The sequence below is a fragment of the Carcharodon carcharias genome, chromosome 7 (genome assembly GCF_017639515.1).
Source record: "Carcharodon carcharias isolate sCarCar2 chromosome 7, sCarCar2.pri, whole genome shotgun sequence".
NCBI classification, from domain to species: domain Eukaryota; kingdom Metazoa; phylum Chordata; class Chondrichthyes; order Lamniformes; family Lamnidae; genus Carcharodon; species Carcharodon carcharias.
In genome coordinates, this window is record NC_054473.1 from 53,632,108 (window position 1) to 53,654,573 (window position 22,466).

The following is a 22,466-nucleotide window of genomic DNA, read 5'->3' on the forward strand; positions in this document are numbered from 1 at the left end:
AAGTGAGTTTGGAGCCTTACATAGTGAGAAGGTTCAACAATTTTAGATCGTAACCTCTGCCCCCATTTGTTTCTTTTATTTTTGTTGTTCTTTTCCCTTCTCTTGTTTCTCCCTTTTACTTAATTTGGCTTTTGGACAGCAACTATTCATGATTCTTCACAGCTCCTTAGACTTTTACTTCTTGTCTCATTTGCACTCCATCAAGCCCTGCATCACCAGCTCTTTTGTCATTTAACCTCTGCTGCCTTCCACCCTATCAGTGACATTCCATTTTGTTCTTTTACCCACCCTCCACCTTTTACTTGTTTAAAATGTTACATCTCTAACTTTTCCCAGTTTTGATGAAAGATTATAGACTGAAACATTAACTCTGTTTTTCTCTCCACAGCTGCTGCCAAACATGCTGAGTATTTCCAGCATTGTCAGTTTTTATTTCAGATTTCCAGAATCTGCAGTATTTTGCCCATGGTCAAGTAGCCTGCCAATAATCATCTCACTACTTAGGTTCACATGGCCACTTCACAATATCATAAAAATTTTAATTAGGTGGGTTGAAGTCGTTTTTGGATAATTATTCTCTACAGCAGGTTTGTCCAACCTGCAAGCTGCATTGCAGCGCTCAAAGCCTTTCTACTTGGCCCCCGGAGCCACTGTTCAAAATGCTGATGAAGATAAATGCAGAAAGACAGATAAATGAAGTTGAAGATTCTGCAAGTGGTTGCTCCTCCAACCACAGGCCATTCCTATCTTGTGGCTGCTCACTACTGAGGAGGGGGGTGGAGAAGAGAGGGGCGGCCGGCTGGAAGCTAGAGGGGCGGCTGGGGCCAGGGGGAGGAGAGAGGGGCGGCCAGGACTTTGGTGGGGTGGGGGGGAGGAGAAAGGGGTGGCTGGGGGGAGGAGAGAGGGACAGCCAGGGCCACGGGGGGAGAAGAGGCTGCAGGGGCTTGATGATGAGATGATGCAGAGCCCAGGGTCGTGTGTAGGAGACAAGGCTGGCTGCTGTGTGTGCGCATGAGAACAAGTGAGAGAAATAGAGTGAGTGGGTGAGAGAAAGAGAGTGAGTGGGTGAGAGAAACAGAGTGAGTGGGTGAGAGAAACAGAGTGAGTGGGTGAGAGAAAGAGTGAGTTGGTGAGAGGAAGAGAGTGAACGAGAGTGTGAGCGAGCAAGAGAGTGATTGAGCGAGTGGGAGTGAGTGAGTGAGTGAGCACCCCGAGACTGAGTGTGAGTTGTAAACACATACACTCAGCTTCTCACTCTCTAAAGGTCATCTTCATCAATTACTCTTTTAATATTATCCATTTATTGTTTTGACACTGCTTTATTTTTGCTCAGCAAGTTGTTTCTTTTCTTCATAGTTAACTTTTTTTTGAAATTCATGTACCTTTCCAAAATTTGCTCATCAGCTCGAATGAGAAAAAAAATGGAAATGTGGCCCCCTCCACGCATAAAGCTTGTACAGAACTGCTATCGAGCATATGGCAGGTTTTCAAAATATGCAGCGTTATATATTGTTCAATTTTTGTAGCTTATAGAATAGGTAAATCTATGGCTACTGTATAGAACCATAGAATAGTTATAACATAAAGAGGCCATTGGCCTTCGTGTACATAAGTCGCTCTTGCAGAGAGCCAGTATCTAGTGTCACTCTGATGCCTTTTTCCTGCAGCCCTGCAAATGTCTTTCTCTTCAGATAATTATCCACCCTTTGAAAGCCATGATTGAATCTGCCTTCACCACATTTTCAAGGAGTGCATTCCAGATCTTAACTACTTGCTGTATAAAAATGTTTTTCCTTATGTCGCCTTTAGTTTTCTTTTGCCGTTCACCTTAAATCGGTGTGCTCTGGTTCTTGACCCTTTTGCCAATGGGCACAGTTTCTTCCCATCTACTCTGTCCAGATCCTTCATTGATTTTGAACACCTCTATCACATCTCCTCTCTAAACAGAATGGCCCCATCTTCTCCAATCTATCCTCATATCTCAAGTCCCTCACTCCCTGGAACTATTCTTGTAAATCTTTTTTCCACCTTCTCCAATGCCTTCACGCCCTTCCTAAAGTGTAGTGCCCAGAATTGGACACAATACTGTAGTTTAGGCTGAATCAGTATTTAATAAAGTTTATCATAACTTCCTTGCTTTTGTACTCTATACTCTATTTATAAAACCCAGGATCCTGTATGCCTTTTTTACTGCTTTCTCAACTTGCCCTGCCACCTTCAGCCATTTGTGCACATATACCCCCAGGTCCCTCTGTTCTTGCATTCCCTTTAGAATTGTATCCTTCATTTTTTATTGCCTCTCATTCTTCCTCTCAAATGTATAGCTTCACACTTCTCTGCATTTACTTTCCTCTGCCACACATCTGCCCATTCCACTAGCCTATGTCCTCTTGAAGTTTATCTCTATCCTCCTCACAGGTCACAATACTTCCAAATAAAATTAATTTATAATTCAAAAAAAACTATGTGTAGTATGTTCATGATTGTTTTTAACAAAAAAGAAACCAAAATAATTATACTGACTTGAGCCACAAGAGCCTCCTGTTGCTGCCTGGCCTCTTCCTGGGCTCGTTCCAGTGCCACTGACAATGCTTCCTTTGTCTTAATCTCATGACTCAAAGCTGCCTCTTGGGCTTCACTTTCCTTAGCTGCATTAGCCTTATGCAGTTCAGCAAGCTCTCTGAAGATAAGAAAGTTAAGTTAGACAATGTGATTAAACAAATTACAAGGTATGTATGAGGAAATATACTGGGGACCAAAAGCAGATTCTGACAAACAAAACCATTTTATGAACAAAAGCAGGCAGCTACAGAAGTATTGATGTTTTGTTCTTCTCAAAATCATACTGCAGTAATTCTGCAATCCCAATAGGGAGCTGCACTTGTGCAGGCAGAGATTGGAGACAGGCCCATTGTATTTTCTAACTAATTTTCTAACCAGAACTCCCTATGAAACAGCTTCCCACTCAGAATATTGAATTGCAGAATAAGTTAATAAGCATGCCCATGGTAGCCCAGTACAAATCCCTTTGCTATGTTACATGAGCCAATGGCCTCAATCACATTAATTTCAAGTTTTCAGTCTCAACTAGGAAGCAATCCTTTGAAGGGAGGAGGAGGAAACATGAAAATGGATGGATTTCCAAGCAACAAATTCCAAAGAGCATGGAGAGATCCCTAGGAGGAGGTTGCTTTTTTGTGTCTAAGTGGGTAATGCTGAAGTTTGGAGGACCTAAAAGCAAGATGACAAGGGGGAAACTGCTTCCAAATTTGACAGAATAAGTAACTATTCACCATGATACATACATTTTTTTTATTCTTTATTCTTCCATGAGATGTAGGCATCACTGGCAAGGCCAGCATTCGTTTTATTTACAATTATTTTCTGAACATTCAGTAAAGAAACATAACATGAAAAAGTTAACTTTCTCTTCATGATCTGCAGGCCTTGTCCACCAAATCCACATGTACCCTATTGTCTTACTTGTAAGAGCTGTCAAGTGCAGATTGAAGACTGCGATTGTTTTCCTGTAGCTCCTCTAAGGTTATTTGCAGCTTGCTAATCTCTTTTTCCTGTCTCTCCACCACACAATTCAGCTTCTTGATATTCTCCCGATGCTGTTTCTCCACTTCCTCTTTACCATCAAGCACCTGCAGCAAAACCACAAGTGTCAAGTGATTTATTATGCTTTAGTCTCGCTATCCACAAGCACAAAAGTCATTAAATGCAACCTTGCCCAAAATGCCATTTTTTGAAGTATATCAGATAACTACCTATATTACTTCTGAGATATCCTACAATTTTTGCCTTTTGTCTGTTGCATTAAGAGTATGTAAAAACTGAATATAAAGTTAGAAATAAACTTTGCATAGGATAAGAGAACATTGACAAAGATACAGCATATAAACTTCAGTATCAACCAACTTCCCTATAAAACCACTTGTATTTCAGAAGTGCTTCTAATGTTCATTAACATAGAACATTTTAATATAGTGAGCCAATTTCTGTCAATAGCATGAATGTCATTCTCTGACCTGCTGTAGATGCTTAATTTCCTCCTCTTGCTCTTTGGTTTTCTTGCTCTGTTTAGTGGCCAGGGTCTCATTTTCTTTCTCTTTAACCCTTAGTTTCTTTATAATGTTTGAATTATTTAGGAGCTGTTTAGAAAGCTTCTCTCCTGAAATCATTAACATTGCATTAAAAATAAAGTTTACATTGCTTTGTCTCATAATTTCTACCTTTCCAGAACAAAATCTTTGATTAGTTGCAATTTGTTTTTGCTCAAAAATTGAGGTCCAAATATTCATTAGTCCACTAAGTAGTCTGGTATTGAAAAATGTATTTAGTTCATCCTGTTGTTCAGCATCTTCTTCACAAACTCTTATTGGAGATGTCATTTCCAGGTTCACTGTTCTGAGATAGTATTTTTTTGGTCCCAATGTTTCCATCAACAGATAGAGATTTCAAATGAGTAACCCTAGAATGTCAGTGAAAATGCATAGCGAGTATTTGTACCATTTATTTTGATAAGGCAAAATCCTTGCACATTGACCATTAGAACTTACTTCTGTGCACATTTAGGAAACAACCCAAGAAACATTTCAACATCCCACATAACCTGAAATCAAATAATAACATTTGTGGTTGCTCCAAAAATGGGCTCATCTAATTATCTCTAAAATCATGGACCAAATTTTGCAGTCAACAGCAAACAAAATGGCACCAACTGTTCATTATACTTGCACCTGCTCGCAGACATTCTTTGGGATTTTGCACAAGAGCACCAAGATGCCTTTTGACAGAGGACCAGAGGCCCAAGTGAACAGAGCAAACAATCGTGTGTCTCTTTAACCAATCAGATTGAAGAATGATTAATGAGCAGCACAGTCTGAACCAGAAAATGTAAGTTAGAATTATTTCATTCAAAGTTATATCAGGTACAGAAAGTGAAGCGAGAAAAAGACTGGATTGAGAGACAGAAAGTAAAAAAAAACTTAATGGCCAGAATCGTCCGCTCCCATTGGCGGTGGGCGTCAGGAGGGGGAACCATTCGGTGGAAGGGGCAGAAAACAGTTTCATCTGATGGTGTCCATCATGGTGGATCGCAAGTCCTGCTGGAGGCCAGCGTGAACTGATTTGTACCCTGTTAATGGGATGCAAAGCAAGGCCCCAGCGGAATCGCCCCCACCAACCCCGCATGACCGATTTGCAGTTATTCCGGTAGGAAAATATGCCAGCCCAGAACACATCTGGACAAGCGTGATGTGCAGAAATCAGGACTTACCTTCAGGAACTTGCTCAGATCAGGAGGAAGGAGTGGGGGGGGGCGGTGTTGGAATTTCTAGGTGACTGTGTAAGGGAGGGGCCTATGAAGTCAATGAAAACCCCTGGGGAGCAAACTCAGGGTGGGCCTGGCGGAGGGAAAGGTGAGTGTGAGAGGAGGCAGAGGGAACCAGTAGAGTAGGAGGGCAAGGGTGTGTCGGTATCAGTGCAAGGTGTGCCGAGGGTGGTTGGTGGGGATTTCGAGGCAAACATGGACCCTGGGGGTGGGAAGGAAGAGGTCAGGGAGGTCAATGTGGACAGGAGTGGGTTTCTCAGGAAGGTCAGGATCTTTCACATTCACCTGGACATCCTGGAGTGAAAAGGGTTCGGGCTGTAGGGTGGTGGTGGACTCTGATAGGTGAAAGGAAATAGGTGACTGGGGGAGGGGAAAGGCTGGGGGAGATGATCAAAAATTAATGACAACCATGCTGCACAAATCGAAAGTGAGCGGAGCCTCGTGTTGGACGGGCACAAGTGCTGCCTGGGAGTGTGATCAGTGGGTGGGCCGAGGTGCTGATCAGCCCAGATGGACAACTGAAAGAGAAACCCAGCAGGCAGCGTTGAAAATGCTCGGGACAGTGGGATTGGTGAGATGGATGGATGAAGGCTCCATGTGCAGGGGAGAATGCTTGCATGAAGCTCTGAAAGGGCCTGCCCCACACACACTTAACCATCCAGAATCACTCATGGTCCAGCTGCATACATCTGAACTGTTAGTAGTGGGGATGCAGGGGGAGGACTCCCGAAGCCTGTAACTGAAGCTGAAAGACAACATTACACATGATTTAGTGAAAGTGAATGTGTTTTCAGATTATAAAGTGACAAAATATGTTCACCCACGCAACCACTTCTGATCAGAATTTCTTAACTTTTCTAGGCCTACCATTTCTTCTAGGTGCTGCCCTGATATCAGCAACAGAGTGGAGACAGCCTGCGCAATGGTTAGCCCTCTTGCCTCTGATGACATTGACATGCGTCCTCTTGACGGTCGAGGCCGTGGGGGCCCCGGCTTGCTTTGGCTGTCCTCCTATCAGTCAGCTGCTCCCTCTGCGGTGAAAAGGACAAGGCTGAGGGGGTCACAGGCAAAGGGGACTCGGAGGGAGAGGACAGCCTCTGAGATTCCGTGGTGGATGACCCAGGGGTGTCCAGTTGCTTCTCCTTCTCCCTTCGCGTACCCGAGGGCGCTGGCCTGACTCTGAGTGGAAGGAGGATTTTGAGGTGCCCCGTTCCCCCCTCGTGTTGCCATTGCAGGAACTCACCCATGGCTACCGCAATGGAGTGCAGGCCTGTGTGCATCGCCGCATTCTTCTAGATCAGGGTCTCCATGGCATCCACTATCCTTCCCATGAAGACCTCCATGTGTGCACATGTGGGAACAACTTCATCAGAAAGCCGGCGGATGCACTCCTGCAACTCATGTGCCACTCTGTTGAGCGTTTCCAACAGTTCTGCTTGATGTTCCTCCATCTTCTGGTGACTCGCCACAATGAGCTGGAAGACCGAATCCAGAGGCTCGTCGTCTGACTCCAACTTCACAAGTCCCTCTTCCCCAGCGGCCCTCCGAATACCGGGAGCTTGGCTGAACCTGCCTCCTCCTGCGGCAGGCTTGTGTCTGTGCAGTGACCACCAGATTGTGAACCCATGTCTGCTCTAGAGTGAGAGCACTCACAGTTGTGCTGAGAGAGGGGTGATCTTGTGCAGGATCCTCACGTGGGTGCTCGACGCCGACTTCACTGTCACCGCAGGCATGGTCCACATTCTCACCGGTCAGTGCAATGGCACGCTCCTCAAAGTGAGCGAGGGGCCCGGTGTCAACCACTCCACCACCGGTCTGAGACCTCTCCTATTGTGAGCCAGCCTCTCCTGCATGAAAACAGATGGACAGAGAGTGAGCAGGATGCATTGCACTGAGTGGAATGTTTGTGTGGTGAACGGGAGCCATGTACGGGATGAGGGCATGAGCTCCAGAGGATATAAGCCTGATGGAGGTGTGAGGGTGTGTGTGAGAGAGTTAGTGGTGTTGTCCTTGAGGTGTGAGATCCCTGTGGATGTACGATGGATTTGGGAGTGTGTATTGAGAGTGATGAGGTGGTTTACTTACACTGGCAGAACAGATGAGAGCATTCATTTTCTTCTTGCACTGGAAAGCTGACCTCCTCTGTGCTCCATTGGTGCTGACCACTGCTGCCACCACCTCCCAGGCCGGATTGATGACTCTGGTGGACCTCCTGCAGCCAGAGCAAGGGTAGAGGACATTGGAGTGGCCTTCCACTGCATCCAGCAAGTGCCCCAGAGAGGTGTCACCATATTTGGGAGCTGCCATCACCTTTATTTTCAGGGCCATCTGTCGCCTGGAGCAGTCCTGGTCCATTTACATGAAGTTGGTTACACTCTGATGTACTTTAAATATGGAGCCTGGAGCAAGGAAGTGCTGAGGTCAAAGCCCAGTGCGCAAATCCGAGCCCGCCCGCCAGCGATCTGAATGAATGCATTATTAATGAGTATCATGAAAATACAGTAATTTTCATAATATTATTGTAATTTATTGTAAAGATAGGTTAATAGCGGGGTTTGGATTAGTTTCTCTGTGTAGATGTGTGTGTGTGGGTTTTAATTGAATTACATACAGCTGATCTGGGTGCTTTGATGGATCAGAAGGGAAACTAGATTTGAAATGTTAAATACATAAACATGGCTGAAGTTTTAGAATGTGAGGTGTGAAGAACATTTGTATTTTCAGATAAACCAGAGTAGTGAATTTCAAAGAAATGGTAAGGTATTACACCAAGCCATAAGAGGCTAAGCTAAACAGTGTGTTTATTTTTCCCAAAGATTACTGGTAATATGAGTGCTAGGAAAGATTTATACCATGGAAAATATAAAGCTGCAAAAACATATTGGGACCATGGAATATACATTAAAAAGGGCGAAACATGTATAAAGGAGATGAAGTTATGTGTAAGGAAAGAATGCATTCTAAGAGCTAACAAGTGTGAAAAGCCTCCAGCCTCTATGTACCAAGCTGCTGTCTCCAGGAACCAAAGCTGAGATAATTAATTTTAAATATCACTGTCCAGGATATTGTGTGCTTTGCCTGGGTCTGTTGAAATCTATCTTGTTTTACTGTTGCCTTAACGGAGGTGTAACTGGGAGCTAGATTAATTAGGGGATTTAGGAGTTAACATGGTAGTAATTTGTAGATCTATATAGGTGCTTAAAATCATTTCTTTTATTAATAAATGTTTAATTTTGTTTTGTAAAAAAAACCTCTAAGACTCAGTGGACTTATTACTACTGAATTCAAGGCACCCATCTCGAAATAAAAATACAAATTTCAAAGCAGTTGTGGCAGCTGTTTCAAGTTTCTCTCTGGGATTTCAGCAGCTCAGCATTTACTACCCTCTGTGCCATAACATGAGACGTGACAAGCCGGGAAGGGGATGATGCAACTCAAAAATCCGCCATCGCAGCCGGCGGGTAAAGCATCTTTTTTCATGCCCACTACCACACTTAGTGCAAATCTGGGATGATTCCGCACAATGTTTTTTTAAAATCTCTAACAATAATTGAAACATTTGACTTCACATGAATGAGACTTCACATTTGTAAAGGCTTTTAGTGCTAGACTGTCTGATGTAATTAAGACTCATCAAGCCACTAAATATTTAGTTACACTGGAATGGACAAGACCTATTATTTTCTGCCAAATTTAGTGAGTATCAAGTGTCACCTAAGGCTCAGTTGGTAGCACTCCTGCTTCTGCTCCTGTGTTCAAGTCCTTCTTAAGAATTTGAGCACAAGAAACAAGGCTGACACTCTGGTGCAGCACTAAGAGAGTGCTGCATTATCGGAGGTGCAGTTTTAGGACGACGCATTAAACCAGGGCCACGTCTGCCCCTTCAGCTGAACATAAAAGATCCCATGGCACTATTTCGAAGAATAGGGGAATTATCCTGGTGTAAAAACAGAAAGTGCCGGAAAAACTCAGCATGTCTGGCAGCATCTGCGGAGAGAAAAACAGAGTTAAAATTTCAAGTCCATATGACTCTTCATCAGAGCTGAAGAGAGGTAGATATGTGATGATTTTAAACTGTTGAAGAAAGAGGGTGGAGCAGATGGAGCAAAAAAGAAGTTGAAGGATAGGTGGGAGCTCAGGAGAGATTTGACAAAGATGTCACGGACACAAGACAAAGGGAGTGGCAATGATAGTGTTAAAGACTAAGGCAGGTGCTAATAGTAGCATTAAGGTCTTATAGCAGAATTTGTTAGTAGTGCTCTCTGAAAACAAAATTTAATAACAAGTTACAGACTGGCCCTGTGGAGGGAGGGGGTTGGGAAAAAATATTGAAATGGAGGACAAAGTTCATGATCTGAAGTTGTTGAACTCAATGTTAAGTTCAAAAGGCTGTAAAGTGCCTAATTAGAAGATGAGTTGCTGTTCTTCCAGTTTGCTTTGGGCTTCACTGGAACAGTGTAGCAGGCCAAGGACAGAAATGTGAGCATGAAAACAAGATGGTGAATTGAAATGGCAAGTGACAGGAAGGTCAGGGTCATGCTTGCAGACTGAGCCTGGTGTGATCTGGCCAATATTTATCCCTCAATCAACATCACAAAAACAGATTATCTGATCATTATCACCTTGCTGTTTCCTACAGTGACTGCACTTCAAAAAATACTTATTTTACTATAAAGCACTTTGAGACATCTGGTGGTGGATGTCTCAATTGTCTTTTTTTCTCTCGGTCACGTACAAACAGCAACTCCATGTTGTTCCGTGTATTTAAGCACAGCTTCTGGAGCATATAAATTACAGGACAGCTTAGGCAGCAACTTCCTGATTTACATTTTTAGCTGGGCTCTGTTAATACTATGTTAATTAAATACTTACAGCACTTATACACAGAGACTGCTGGGACACTGGGTTGGTACATAAGAAGCAGACATAGTAATGCTGCATTCTGTGAATAAATCTGTTATCAAGAAAAGTATGCGTAGACATACCCACAATAAGGACACATGATAAAGTAGACAGGAGTGAGAATAAAATATCCATACAAGATTATCAATGCATTTTAATTTTATTCCTTGTCTTAAAAGTTTTCCTATTACACTAGCAATTACATGACATAAGTGTTTCATTGGCTGTGAAGCACACTGAGACATCCTGAGGATGTGAACTGCTCTATATAAAATTGTATTTCTTTACCATACTGTTGGATGATGGATAGTGATAAGACTTCACAATGACACAGATAGGTTAGTGGAATGTGGCAGATGAAATTTAATGCAGAGAACTGCGAAGTAATACACTGAGTTTTTTTTAAAAAGAGGCATTGAGTACAAAAGCAAAGAAGCTATGCCAAAGCATCATAAAGCACTGGAGCACTAGTTCGGCATCAACCAGAGTATAATATCCAATTCTGGGCACTGAAGGGGGTGAAGGCTTTAGAGGGGGTTCTGGTAAGATTTACAAGAATGGTTCCACACGAGGGACTTCAGTCATGTAAATAGATTGGAGAAGTGAGAGTTTTTCTCCTAAGAGCAGAGAAAGTTGAGAGATTTGATATAAGTATTCAAAGGCATGGGGACTTGAAACAGAGTAGAGAGAGAGAAGCTGATCCCATTGACAGATTTAAGGTGGTTGACAAAAGAACCACAGGCAACATGAGGACAAACTTTTTAATGTAGAGTGATTACAATCTGGAATACACTGCCTGAAAGGCTGATGGCCAAAGATTTAATCATGGTTTTCAAAAGCAAATTTGATAAGCAGCTGAAAGGGAAAAAATAATACAGGGTTATGAAGGTCAGGGGTGTCGGGCCTAAATTGCTCTTGCAGATAGCCAGCATCTGCTTGACAGGCTGAATGTCTCCTTCTGCGCATTAACTATTCTATGATTCCAGCCTATGATTCAATAATTAAATGCTCTTATGCAGTTTTCTGGACAACAGCAATAGAAAATCTTATTTGTTGGCTTTCAAATGTAACTTGCTTCAGAAGTAAACAGTGATACACTGAATATGTACTTCAAAAAAAACTTGAGCGTAAACTTTCATTATATGCTTCTTGACATAGCCAGGTTGAATGCTTTAAAACAGTTCTCAAAACAAAATTCATGGGTTTGTCAAGTACTATATCATTAGAGTATCTGAGCTAGTCAGTGAGCTATGAGAACATACTAACGGATACCAAGGCAACATTAAAAGCAAATCAGATTCTGCTACCATACAGTATGCTTCATTAATAAAGATCTCAAAAAACTGCGGGCTGGTCATTTTCTTTTCAGGTATTATCCAATCTAAGTATGATATGTTAATGGTGTGAAATGTTAAAAACATTGAATACTGTCAAGATTTAAAATACAAAGTGATTTCAATACTTTGATATTTATATCACATTATTCCTACCTTCTTCCAGCAGTCCTCTGATCTGCTCATCTTTCTCTCGGACTAGATCTGCTGTTTCATTACAGGTAAACCTAGTGGACAGTTCTGCCTTCATAGTTTTTAATTCCTAAAAGCTCACAAATGACACAGAAGAAAAATTATAATTTTAGCAAGAAGTTACATAATATATACCAATGTATAAATATTCAATTTTTTTCAAATTTCACAACTTATTTCCATTCAGACTGTTGGTAGTCCAGCAAATTCAAGTGTCTCTTTATTAACTTAATTAGGAACTCCTTCTTAAAGCTTAAGCCCCCACAACCCTGTTCCCCTAACCATGGATAAAATGCAGGAGAAAGGAAAGTTAGTAATTGTAATTTCTCAGCATTGTCCACAGTTTAATTTTTATTTTTCATACATTTCTACCGAAAAGTTGCCTTTTCAATTTGAACACAAGAAAATTCAAGACAGTTAACAACTCTGCTTACCTTTTTAATATTATCCCTTTCCTTGCAAGCAAGTTGGACTTTCTTTTCAGACTCTGCAATACGTTGAGTGAACTCATCTTTTATTGATGGGATGCTGTTGCTTTCTTCCTTCAGCCGAATCATCTCACTTCATTAACAAAAGCATTTATTTTTAGATATGAAGCTAAGACCTTGAGTTTGCAATAACCATTGATAATCATATTCAAAATTACATTCTGGAAAATAACTACCAAACAACAGGAAAACTAAATCAATATTTTTGTGTTTAGTTATGAAATATAAACTCTGAAGATCAACAGAAACATAGAATTTAGGAGCAGGAGTAGGCCATTCAGCTCTTAGAGCCTGCTCTGCCATTCAATACGATCATGGCTGATCCTCTATCTCAGTGCCATATTCCCACTTTCTCTCCATACCCCTTGATGCCCCTAATATCCAAAAAATTATCAATTTCTTTCTTGAATATACTCAGTGACCCAGCCTCCACAGCCTTCTGTGGTAGAGAATTCCAGGTTGACCACCCTCTGAGTGAAGAAATCTTTTCTCACCTCAGTCCTAAATGGCCTGCCCCATATCCCGGGACTGTGGTCCCTGGTTCTAGGCTCCTCTGCACCTATTCTGTCTAACCCTGTTAGAATTTTATATGTTTCAATCAGATTCCCTCTCATTCTTCTAAACTCTAGTGAATACAGGCCCAGTTGAACCAATCTCTCCTCATATGACAGTCCTGCCATCCCCGGTATCAGCCTAGTGAACCTTCGTCGCACTCCCTCTATGACAAGTATGTCCTTTCTTAGTTAGGGAGACCAAAACTACACGCAATACTCCAGGTTTGGTCTCACCAAGGCCTTGTATAACTGCAGTAAGACATCCCTACTTCTGAACTCAAATCGTCTTGCATTGAAGGTCAACATACCATTTGCCTTCCTAATTGCTTGCTGCACCTGCCTGTTTGCTTCCATTGACTGGTGTACAAGGACACCCAGATCCCTTTTTACATCCGCATTTCCCAATATATCACTATTTAAATAATACTCTGCCTTCTGTTTTTCACACCAAAGTGTATAACTTCACACTTATCCACGTTATACTGCATCTACCATTTGTTTGCCCACACACACACTTATCTAAATTGCCCTAAAGCCTCCTTGCATCCTCCTCACAACCCCGCTCAGTTTTGTGTCATCAGCAAACTTGGAAATATTGCATTTGGTTTCCTCATCCAAGTGATTTATATATATCGTGATCAGCTGGGGCCCAAGCGCTCATCCCTGCCGTACACCATTAGTCACCGCCTGCCATCCGGAAAAAGACCCATTTATTCCCCCTCTCTGTTTCTGGTCTGTCAACCAATTCTCAATCCATGCCAGTATATTACTCCCTATCCCACGTGCTTTAATTTTGCCCACTAGTCTCTTATGTGGGACCTTATCAAAAGCGTTCATGAAATCCAAGTACACCACATCCACTGGTTCTCCCTTATCTATTCTACTAGTTACATCCTCAAAAAAATTCTAGTAGATTAGTTAAGCATGAATTCCCTTTCATAAACCCATGCTGACTTTGTCGAATCCCGTTAATGCTTTCCAAGTGTTCTGTTATCATGTCTTTTATAATAGGTTCTAGCATTTTCCCCACTACTGATGTTAGGCCAACTGGACTGTAATTCTGTTTTTTCTCTCCCTCATTTTTTTAAATAGTGGGGTTATATTTGCCACCCTCCAATCTGTAGGAACTGCTCCAGAGTCAATAGAATTTTGGAAGATGACCACCAATGCATCCAGTATTTCCAGGGCCACTTCCTTTAGTACTCTGGGATCTGGGATGTAGAATATCAGGCCCTGGGGATTTTTCAGCCTTTAATCCCATTCATTTCTTTAGCATTTTTTTTTTACTAATATTGATTTTCTTCAATTCCTCCCTCTCACTAAACCCTTGGTTCCCTAACATTTCTGATAAATTATTTGCGTCCTCTTTTGTGAAAACTGAACCAAGATATGTGTAGAAACAAGCACAATCTTACCAGAAATGACAGTCTTACTTCCCAGATAAACCTGAAGAGCAACATGAACAGGAATGCACTGAACTTATCCAGCTACAAGTCTGTACAAGACTACAGACAACGTATATCCTCTTTAACAAGGAAATCGAACTCTGGATCACTGAATCTGATTTTTCCCCACATTTACAGGGCACTTTAAACTACCCAAATATTACACTGGACTGTATCTGGAATTATGATTCAGTACTATTAAAAAACTATGGAGGAACAGGAGCTAAAATTGGCAATGAAGATGTACAACATAACACACTTTGCTTCCTTACTCCACCTTATTATGTCTTTCATGTAATATATAATTGAAGCTTATTTACTTTATTGGACCTGTGCAATACCAGGACTTTACTGAAGAGCAATACTGGACATACATTTTTTCCATACCCCAACTACTTAAAATACAAGAAATGGCCATGATATTTAGTACAGTAATTGATACTAAATTTTTTTAATTGATAAAAACACTATAAGCACATTAGATGGATGCTTGATAAATCAAAGGTAGTATTTAGTCATTTCAATGTGAAAAATATGCTTTGGAATTATTCTAAAACTAATATTATCATACTGAAGAGCAAATACCAACAACGAACAAAAGAAAAGGAAATGGCTTGCTATTGGCTTCTACAGAGATTTGAGAATTTTACACAAATGGGTGTGTTAAACTAATGAATTGTTATGCCACTTTTTGTACTGTCTACAGTATATGAATAGTCACTCTGTTTTTCAAAGTATTATGGTCTGCAAAAACCTTAAATTGTCTTATAAAGCTAAAATAGGAAGGTTTTAGTAAAACTTACTCTTTTAGGTTATCAATTGCCTCCTCCAATGCTGCCTTATCTTTGCTAACAGACAACAACTGTGCTTCTCTCTTTTCCAACTTGTCTGTCAACTCATCAATTACCTGAAGATCATTAAAAGATAAATATGAAGAATACTCAAGCTATGACATCAACTTTAACAATATAAAGCAAGGAGCAAAAGATCTATTCAAGAAAATATAGAAAAAATAAGCTCTACTGCCAAAAGCCAACCAGTGCAAGAAGGTTCCTGATGCAAACACAAACACTCATGTGGAGTTAACTGATATCAGCCAGGGATATCGTGGGATACTACAATTAATGCCTCTTGGATTGGGAGTGGAAGATAAACTAGGGTTCCTATATCCATTTGATAACCAATGATTCCCATTGCAACTGCATTTGTGTAAAAATCAGGTGAAAACAGGGTGGCTCTTGGTTGTAATAGTTCATGTGGTCAAAAACCCTGCCAACCCTCACGAATGAATAGCTACCAGGGCAAGGTGCTAGAGGGCAGTGTCTGTAGAACCGTATCCTGGAAAGGAGCCAACACCTTCAGGAAATGAGGAGAGCAAACTAGTAGAAAATAAAGAAATGAATGACAAGAACAAAGGAAAATGAAAATGTTGGAAATGTGGTTATACTGTAAAATCATTCTTTACAACAGCAGTTTTAAATAGGTTTGACCCCATAACAATATGGTCTGTTAGAGAAACACATTCCATGTTCTGTAATATTAGAAGATATAATTTGTTGTTTGTATATAATGCAGTTCACAAATCAGAGTGCACTATTCTCCGGAACTGCTGGTCACATGGCCATAACTATCTGCTCCAGAGCTTTTTCTGTTCTGATTTATACTGCCCAGAAGTCCTTTTAGCCTAAGTTCTACAGGGAGATGAGCTCTGATAAACATTATACCTCTGGTATTTATTAATGAAAAAAGGACATTATTTATTCTTATGCTGACATCATCTTTTACTTCTAGAATTTTAAAGTATAATGCAAGAAATTCTATATATATTGTAACAAATCCTATATATATTTTTAACATAAAAAATATCAGAGGCAAACAGCACATTCATTTCAGCAATGACACAAATATTGTGTTTTTTCAAGGTTAAAGGGGAGATGACACAGATAGAGAAAGGCAGAGAGGAAGGAAGAGAAGCTATTTTAAGGGTATATTGGAACGTCCTTGAAAAAGAAATAGGTTGGATCCTGGGGAGATCACATTGTAATTACTATGAAGTAAATCCTGTACATAAAATCAACCTTTTAATATCAGTGAGGATCACTACATAACAAGTTTACCTCTTGTAATTCACAGGGTTGACATTCAACTTTAACAGTTCCTTCCGACAGTCTGTTAATTACTATACTTTCTACATTGTGGTTCTCAATTACTGTTAGGCCAAGCACAGGCAAGACCTCAGGTTGTTCACTATTCACTGGTGTTGCACTTCGGCCACTCTCTTCCATTTCATTTTCATCAAGTGCATTTTCTTTTTGACTGTCGTTTGTGCTCTCTTCAACATTCTTCACCAGCTGGTCAGCTGGCAAAGCATTACAGACAGACGGAGTTAGAGACACGGCTGTCACATTACATCCCCGACCTGACATTTCATCATCTGAATTAATTTCACTCACACTTCGGCTGTCTAATGACTGCACACTGAAAGTGTCAATTCTCTCAAAAGCATCTGAAGAGCCACAACTCTCTGTAAGTTTCTGGTAGTCATCCAGGCGGTGATAGTCAGTACAGGCCGATGTTGATAGCAGCTGAAAGGAAGTCTGCATCATCTTTGAATCTACAGCCTCCTGTCTCGAACTAGCCGAACTCTCACTAATGACACTCTCATGGTCCAATACCTCAATGTCACTGGTGGTTGATGTTCCTGATGAAAACGTACTAATGGGTGGAGAAGGAGTGTTGCTTTGTCTGTCCTCTGATTTTTGCTCTTTTGCCTCTAAAACCAAATCTTTCCCCAAGGGAGTGTGGGATTTTGATGGGCTGTCGGGTGGACTCACTAACTGCTCAGTTTTTACTGAATTTTTATGCACCCTTTCAGTACTAAAAGCAACCAATGTATCTGGCTTTGTTACTTTACAAGTCACAGAGGCAGTCACGTTTTCTGTCCCAATTAATTTTACTTCATCATTATTCTGCAAATCATTTCCAAAAGATTCTGAATGTTCAGCTTCTGCATGTTGCAACTGGCTATCATTAAGTTGGTCTGATGTATTAAATTCTGTGTTAGCTATTTGGGGTCCCATTGTACATTTCTCTTCCGAGTTTTCCTCTTCTGGCACAATTAATTCAACAGATTCAGTAAGATGAACAGTTAATGTGTCTTCTACTTCTTTGGGCAGCTGAGATTTGGTTGGAGGTTTAGAGACAACTGGAGTTTGTTCAATAGTTTGAGTATCTGAAGAGTTCAAAAAGGCATTGAAGAAGTTCTCAGATTCATCCACCATAGTTCGTGTAACTGGTGTTGTAATAGCTGTGGGTGAAGATGTAGATTGAGACTTGAGACTGTCCTCTGAAGGCGACCCCCATTGTGTAGAAACCCATCCTTCACTGACGGAAGAGCTTTTTCCTGGCAGTGTTGCTGTAATATTTTTTAAAAGTGATACAGTTAGAAGATAATGAACAATATTCAGATTTCCATTTTATTGAACTTTAAGAGAAAATGACTTATATAGTTTCATTACAGTTTAAGGAATTATGGATTGCAGATTTAGATATCTTGATCAATGACATATTCATTCCTACTTCAACAACATACATTTATATAGCATTCTTTACACAAACAGTATATCAGAGCACCTCATAAGGGGAAAGATCAACATGGAAATCATGCTTGACAAATCTACTGGAATTTTTCGAGGATGTAACTAGTAGAGTTGATGAGGGGGAGCCAGTGGATGTGGTTTATTTGGACATACAGAAGGTGTTCAACATAAGAGGTTAATGTGTAAAATTAAAGCACATGGGATTGGGGGTATTGTATTGAGATGGATAGAAGACTGGTTGGCAGACAGGAAACAAAGAGTAGGAATAAATGAGTCTTTTTCCGAATGGCAGGCAGTAACTAGTAGGGTACCACAGGGGTCAGTGCTGGGACCCCAGCATATATAGTCACAATATATATTAATAATTTAGATGAGGGAACTAAATGTAATATCTCCAAATTTGCAAATGACACAAAGCTGGGTGGGAGGGTGAGCTGTGAGGAGGATGCAGAGATGCTTCAGTGTGATTTGGACAAGCTGAGTGAATGGGCAAATACATGGCAGATGCAGTGTAATGTGGGTAAATGTGAGGTTCTCCACTTTAGTAGCAAAAACAGGAAGGTAGATTATTATCTTAATGGCTATAAATTGAGAAAGGGGAATGTGCAAAGAGAGCCGGCAGGGGAGAGACCTTCATCGCGTTTCTGCCAGGGAAAGAGCAATGGCTATAACCAGTCGAACTCCTTACCATGGGGTACCTAACACCATCCGATTCATGGTGAAGGGCAGCGAGCAAGGAACAGGAATGGATAGGACCTTCTTCACCAAGAGGATCCTATTCAAGGTGTGTGCTTTCGAGGCTGCGGAGATCTACTGCCTACAGGATTTCCTTGCGCTGGATTTTTTGATGTGACTTTCAAGCAAGTGGCAGCTTGTGTCAAACTCCTGAAGGTGTTTGAGGAAAAGAAAGACCTGCGAGAAATGAAGATCCGCTCTTTGCTCGGCCGTTGCAACGAGAATGGGTTGCGACGGTGCATCTGCACAACCCCTACGTCCCTGTCACTGACGTGCTCACCTTCCTTACCAGGTACTTCGATAAGGTTGGGAGCTGCACCGCGGTTAGAGATGATTTGGGGATCTGGACATGTAAACGCCAGGTTAAGGTAACGCTCAAGACCAACGGTAAGGGAGCCATCTTCCACACCTCTTCCAGATTCGCTATCGGGGGAAGCCGTGGCTACCTGGTCTACGCTGGGCAACCCAAACTTTGTCGCTCATGCGGCAAGTCTGGTCATGTGGCAGCCAATTGCAGTGCTGTCCTCTGCAAGAACTGCAAATAGGAAGGGCACCAGACAAAAGACTGTAAACACGCTAAGTGCTGCAACCTGTGTGGCGACGCAAGTCACCTCTACAAGACCTGCCTCAAACGTTGCCGTACTTATGCACAGGCAGCCAAAGCCAACGAGGGGGAAGCAGAAGAAATGCCTTGTGTCACTCCAACCACCAAGGCCCCCAGGGAGAACAACGGGACAAAGGAGGACACAGAGAGAGACAAGGTGGAGGAAAAGATTGGGGCAACAGACGGCCAAACAACAGCACTGCCCCCTGAACCTCCCACTCCTCAGGAGAGCGAAACAACGGAGGAGGAGGAGGCAGCAGTGGGAAAGCAGCAGGGGGAGTGGCAGCTGGTGAAGAGAGCCAAAAGGAAGAAGGGGCTAAAAAGAAACAACGCCACTTCCCAGACAAGAGTCAAGAGGCGTCTCCTATCCGACACGGATAACAAGAGCAGCAGCTCTTCGGACGAAGAAGGGCCAGGGCGGCGCCAACAGAAGAAGCGGCAAAATGCTAGGGAGTAGGAGGGTGACACACCCGAGCTCCAGGACATTGGAGACAATGAAGAGACCAGTGCACCCCAACTTTGCACACAACCCGAAGAGGCCAGTGTACCACAACCCCAGGAATCTGGGAACAGTGAGGCGCTCAGCGCACCCCAGCTCCGGGAAGCCGAGAGCAGCAACGCCCCAGAGGGGGAGAAGCTTCTCCAACAGAGGACATTTCAAATCCCGCTCTCTGCACGGACCCCCAGATGCCACCCGAGCAGAACACCGCCAATGGGGAGGTTCAGGACGCTTTCCTCAGCCCATCCAAAGTGAAGCAATTTGAGCACACTACGGGCATGAAGGAGCATACCAAAAGTCTGGAACTCTCAGAGACAACAGGTTTGGTAAGCGACTAACTGCTTTAAAATGGGTGTAAAGATTGTACCCATAAATATGCGTAGCATTAAATCTACTACACGATGTGTTGCGACCTTGGATTACCTTGCCAAGGTCAAAGTTGACCTGTTGTTTCTGCAGGAGAGTGCGATACCGCACCTCAGCTCCTACAGGCAATGGTCACGATGGTGGTCCCATGGGCCATCGATCTGGTCGGGAGGAAACGACTCTCGTTCCTCCAGCCAGAGGATTCTGCTGTGGGGAGGCAGCTTCACCGTCACCCAGGTTAAGGAGGTGGTGGGCGGGCACCTCCTCGTAGCAGACATAATGTACAAGAATGCTCCACTCCGGTTAATTAACGTCCACACCCCGTCACAAGGGGCTGAGCGGCTGGAGGTTTTTCAGCAGCTCCCACTGCTGCTGGCAACCTCCAGGCCGGTCATTCTGGGCGGTGACTTCAACTGCATCATCGATGCAGCTGGACGATCCGACAGCAGATTGGACGCTACGTCCAGATCCCTGATGGAAACAGTAAAGGATGCCTAGCTGCATGACGTCTTCAGCAACCCTGCAGATGGAGCGCAGCGTAGATACACCTGGTCGCGGCCTGACGGGTCCATCTGTTCCAGGATAGATTTCCTGTTTGTGTCCTGTGCATTCACAGTCAGATCCACCGACATCAAGCCGGTGTTCATCTCTGACCACTGCCTCCTACTGGCTGACTGTCACTTAGAGAAGGACCAGAGGGTTGGCAGGGGGGCATGGAAGCTAAAGGTGAAACTGCTGACCCCAGAGAACATTGAGGAGCTCAAGGGAGATCACAAAGGTTGGAGAACCATGAAACCCCACTTTGAGTCACTGACACACTGGTGGGAAGCGATCAAGGGAAACCATCAAGAGGTTTTTCATCCTCAAAGGAACCAGAAAGCTAGAAAGGAACAGAGGGAAATGTCCCGACTCCAGAAAAACAGGCAGAATCTGCTCTGGCTCGGTCGATGGGGGTCAATTTCAAGGAGGAACTCCAAGAGGTGAAGAGCCAGCAAGCCTCGCTCTTTGCCTCGGAGGCCTCCAAGATCATCTTCCGTTCCAGAGTCCACTCCGTGGAGCAGGACGAGACGTGCTCACGTTTCTTCTTCCAAAAGGTACACAGAGAGAGCTCTGTGATCAACAGCCTGAAGGAAGAAGATGGCTCAGTAAAGTCATTGCAGTCCGACATTTTGAGGATCAGCAAATCTTTTTATGCCGGATTGTATGACATAATGCCGACAGCACGGCCTCCCAGTCCTTCCTATCCTCTATCACGGAGGTCTTAGACGACAGTACACAGGAGAGTCTGGACAAACCGCTAACTCCTGACGAACTGACTGAGGCCCTTGAGTCCTTCGAGAAGAGTAAAACTCCCGGAAGCGACGGCTTGCCAGCGGAGTTGTATTCGGCTCTGTGGGACTGGATCGGCCCAGACCTGCTAGAAGTGTACGACAGTATGCTCCTGGCCGGCAATATGTCAGAATCCATGAGGAAAGGCATTATCACCCTCATCTACAAGCACAAGGGGGAAAGGGAGGAAATTAGAAATTAGCGACCCATTTCACTGTTGAATGTGGACTATAAGATTCTGTCCAAGGTCATCGCTAATCGGGTCAAATCCGATCTGGAATTGGTGATCCACCCTGACCAGACCTGCACTGTGCCGGGCAGGAAGATCTCTGACAGCCTCGCGCTGCTCAGGGATACGATTGCCTATGTACAGGACAGGGGTGTGGATACCTGCCTCATCAGCCTGGTTCAGGAGAAGGCTTTTGACAGAATATCGCACACCTATATGGTGGATGTGCTCTCCAAAATGGGGTTTGGGGAGGGAGCTCGCAATTGGATCCAACTGCTCTACACTAACAACAGTAGTGCAGTCTCTATCAATGGGTGGGAATCAGATAGCTTTCCTATTAAATCTGGAGTCAGGCAGGGCTGCCCTCTGTCGCCTGTTCTTTTCGTGTGTTGCATAGAACCCTTTGCTGAGTCCATCAGGAAGGATCCGGGCATAAGAGGAGTGACGATCCCAGGCAGTGTAGGCACTCAGGTCAAAGCCTCCCTGTACATGGATGATGTCGCCGTTTTCTGCTCGGATCCCCTGTCGGTGCACAGACTGATCCACATCTGTGACCAGTTCGAACTGGCCTCGGGAGCCAAGGTAAATCGTGGGAAGAGCGAGGCCATGTTCTTTGGGAACTGGGCTGACCGATCCTTTGTCCCCTTCACTGTCAGGGCCGATGGCCTGAAGGTGCTGGGGATATGGTTCGGAGGGACCAGGGCACGCGTTAGAAACCGGAAGGAGCGAGTGTCTATGGTGAAAAGGAAACTGGGCATGTGGGAGCGACGCTCCCTCTCCATTGCGGGTAAGAACCTGGTCATCAGGTGTGAGGCACTCTCGCTGTTGCTGTACGTGGCACAGGTCTGGCCC

General features: G+C 43.2%; 1 protein-coding gene across 1 annotated transcript in view; it reads right to left on the reverse strand.

The window, feature by feature from the left end:
• The window catches only part of tmf1 (TATA element modulatory factor 1), a 256,873-nt gene that overhangs the window by 32,699 nt on the left and 201,708 nt on the right, over positions 1-22,466 (reverse strand). Inside the window, exons 2-8 of the mRNA XM_041191288.1 lie at positions 16,371-17,668; positions 15,057-15,160; positions 12,201-12,327; positions 11,731-11,836; positions 4,035-4,177; positions 3,484-3,650; positions 2,524-2,680 (exon numbers count right to left, since the gene is read on the reverse strand). Coding sequence (XP_041047222.1) covers positions 2,524-2,680; positions 3,484-3,650; positions 4,035-4,177; positions 11,731-11,836; positions 12,201-12,327; positions 15,057-15,160; positions 16,371-17,668 — 2,102 coding nt within the window. The remainder of the gene's footprint in view (positions 1-2,523; positions 2,681-3,483; positions 3,651-4,034; positions 4,178-11,730; positions 11,837-12,200; positions 12,328-15,056; positions 15,161-16,370; positions 17,669-22,466) is intronic.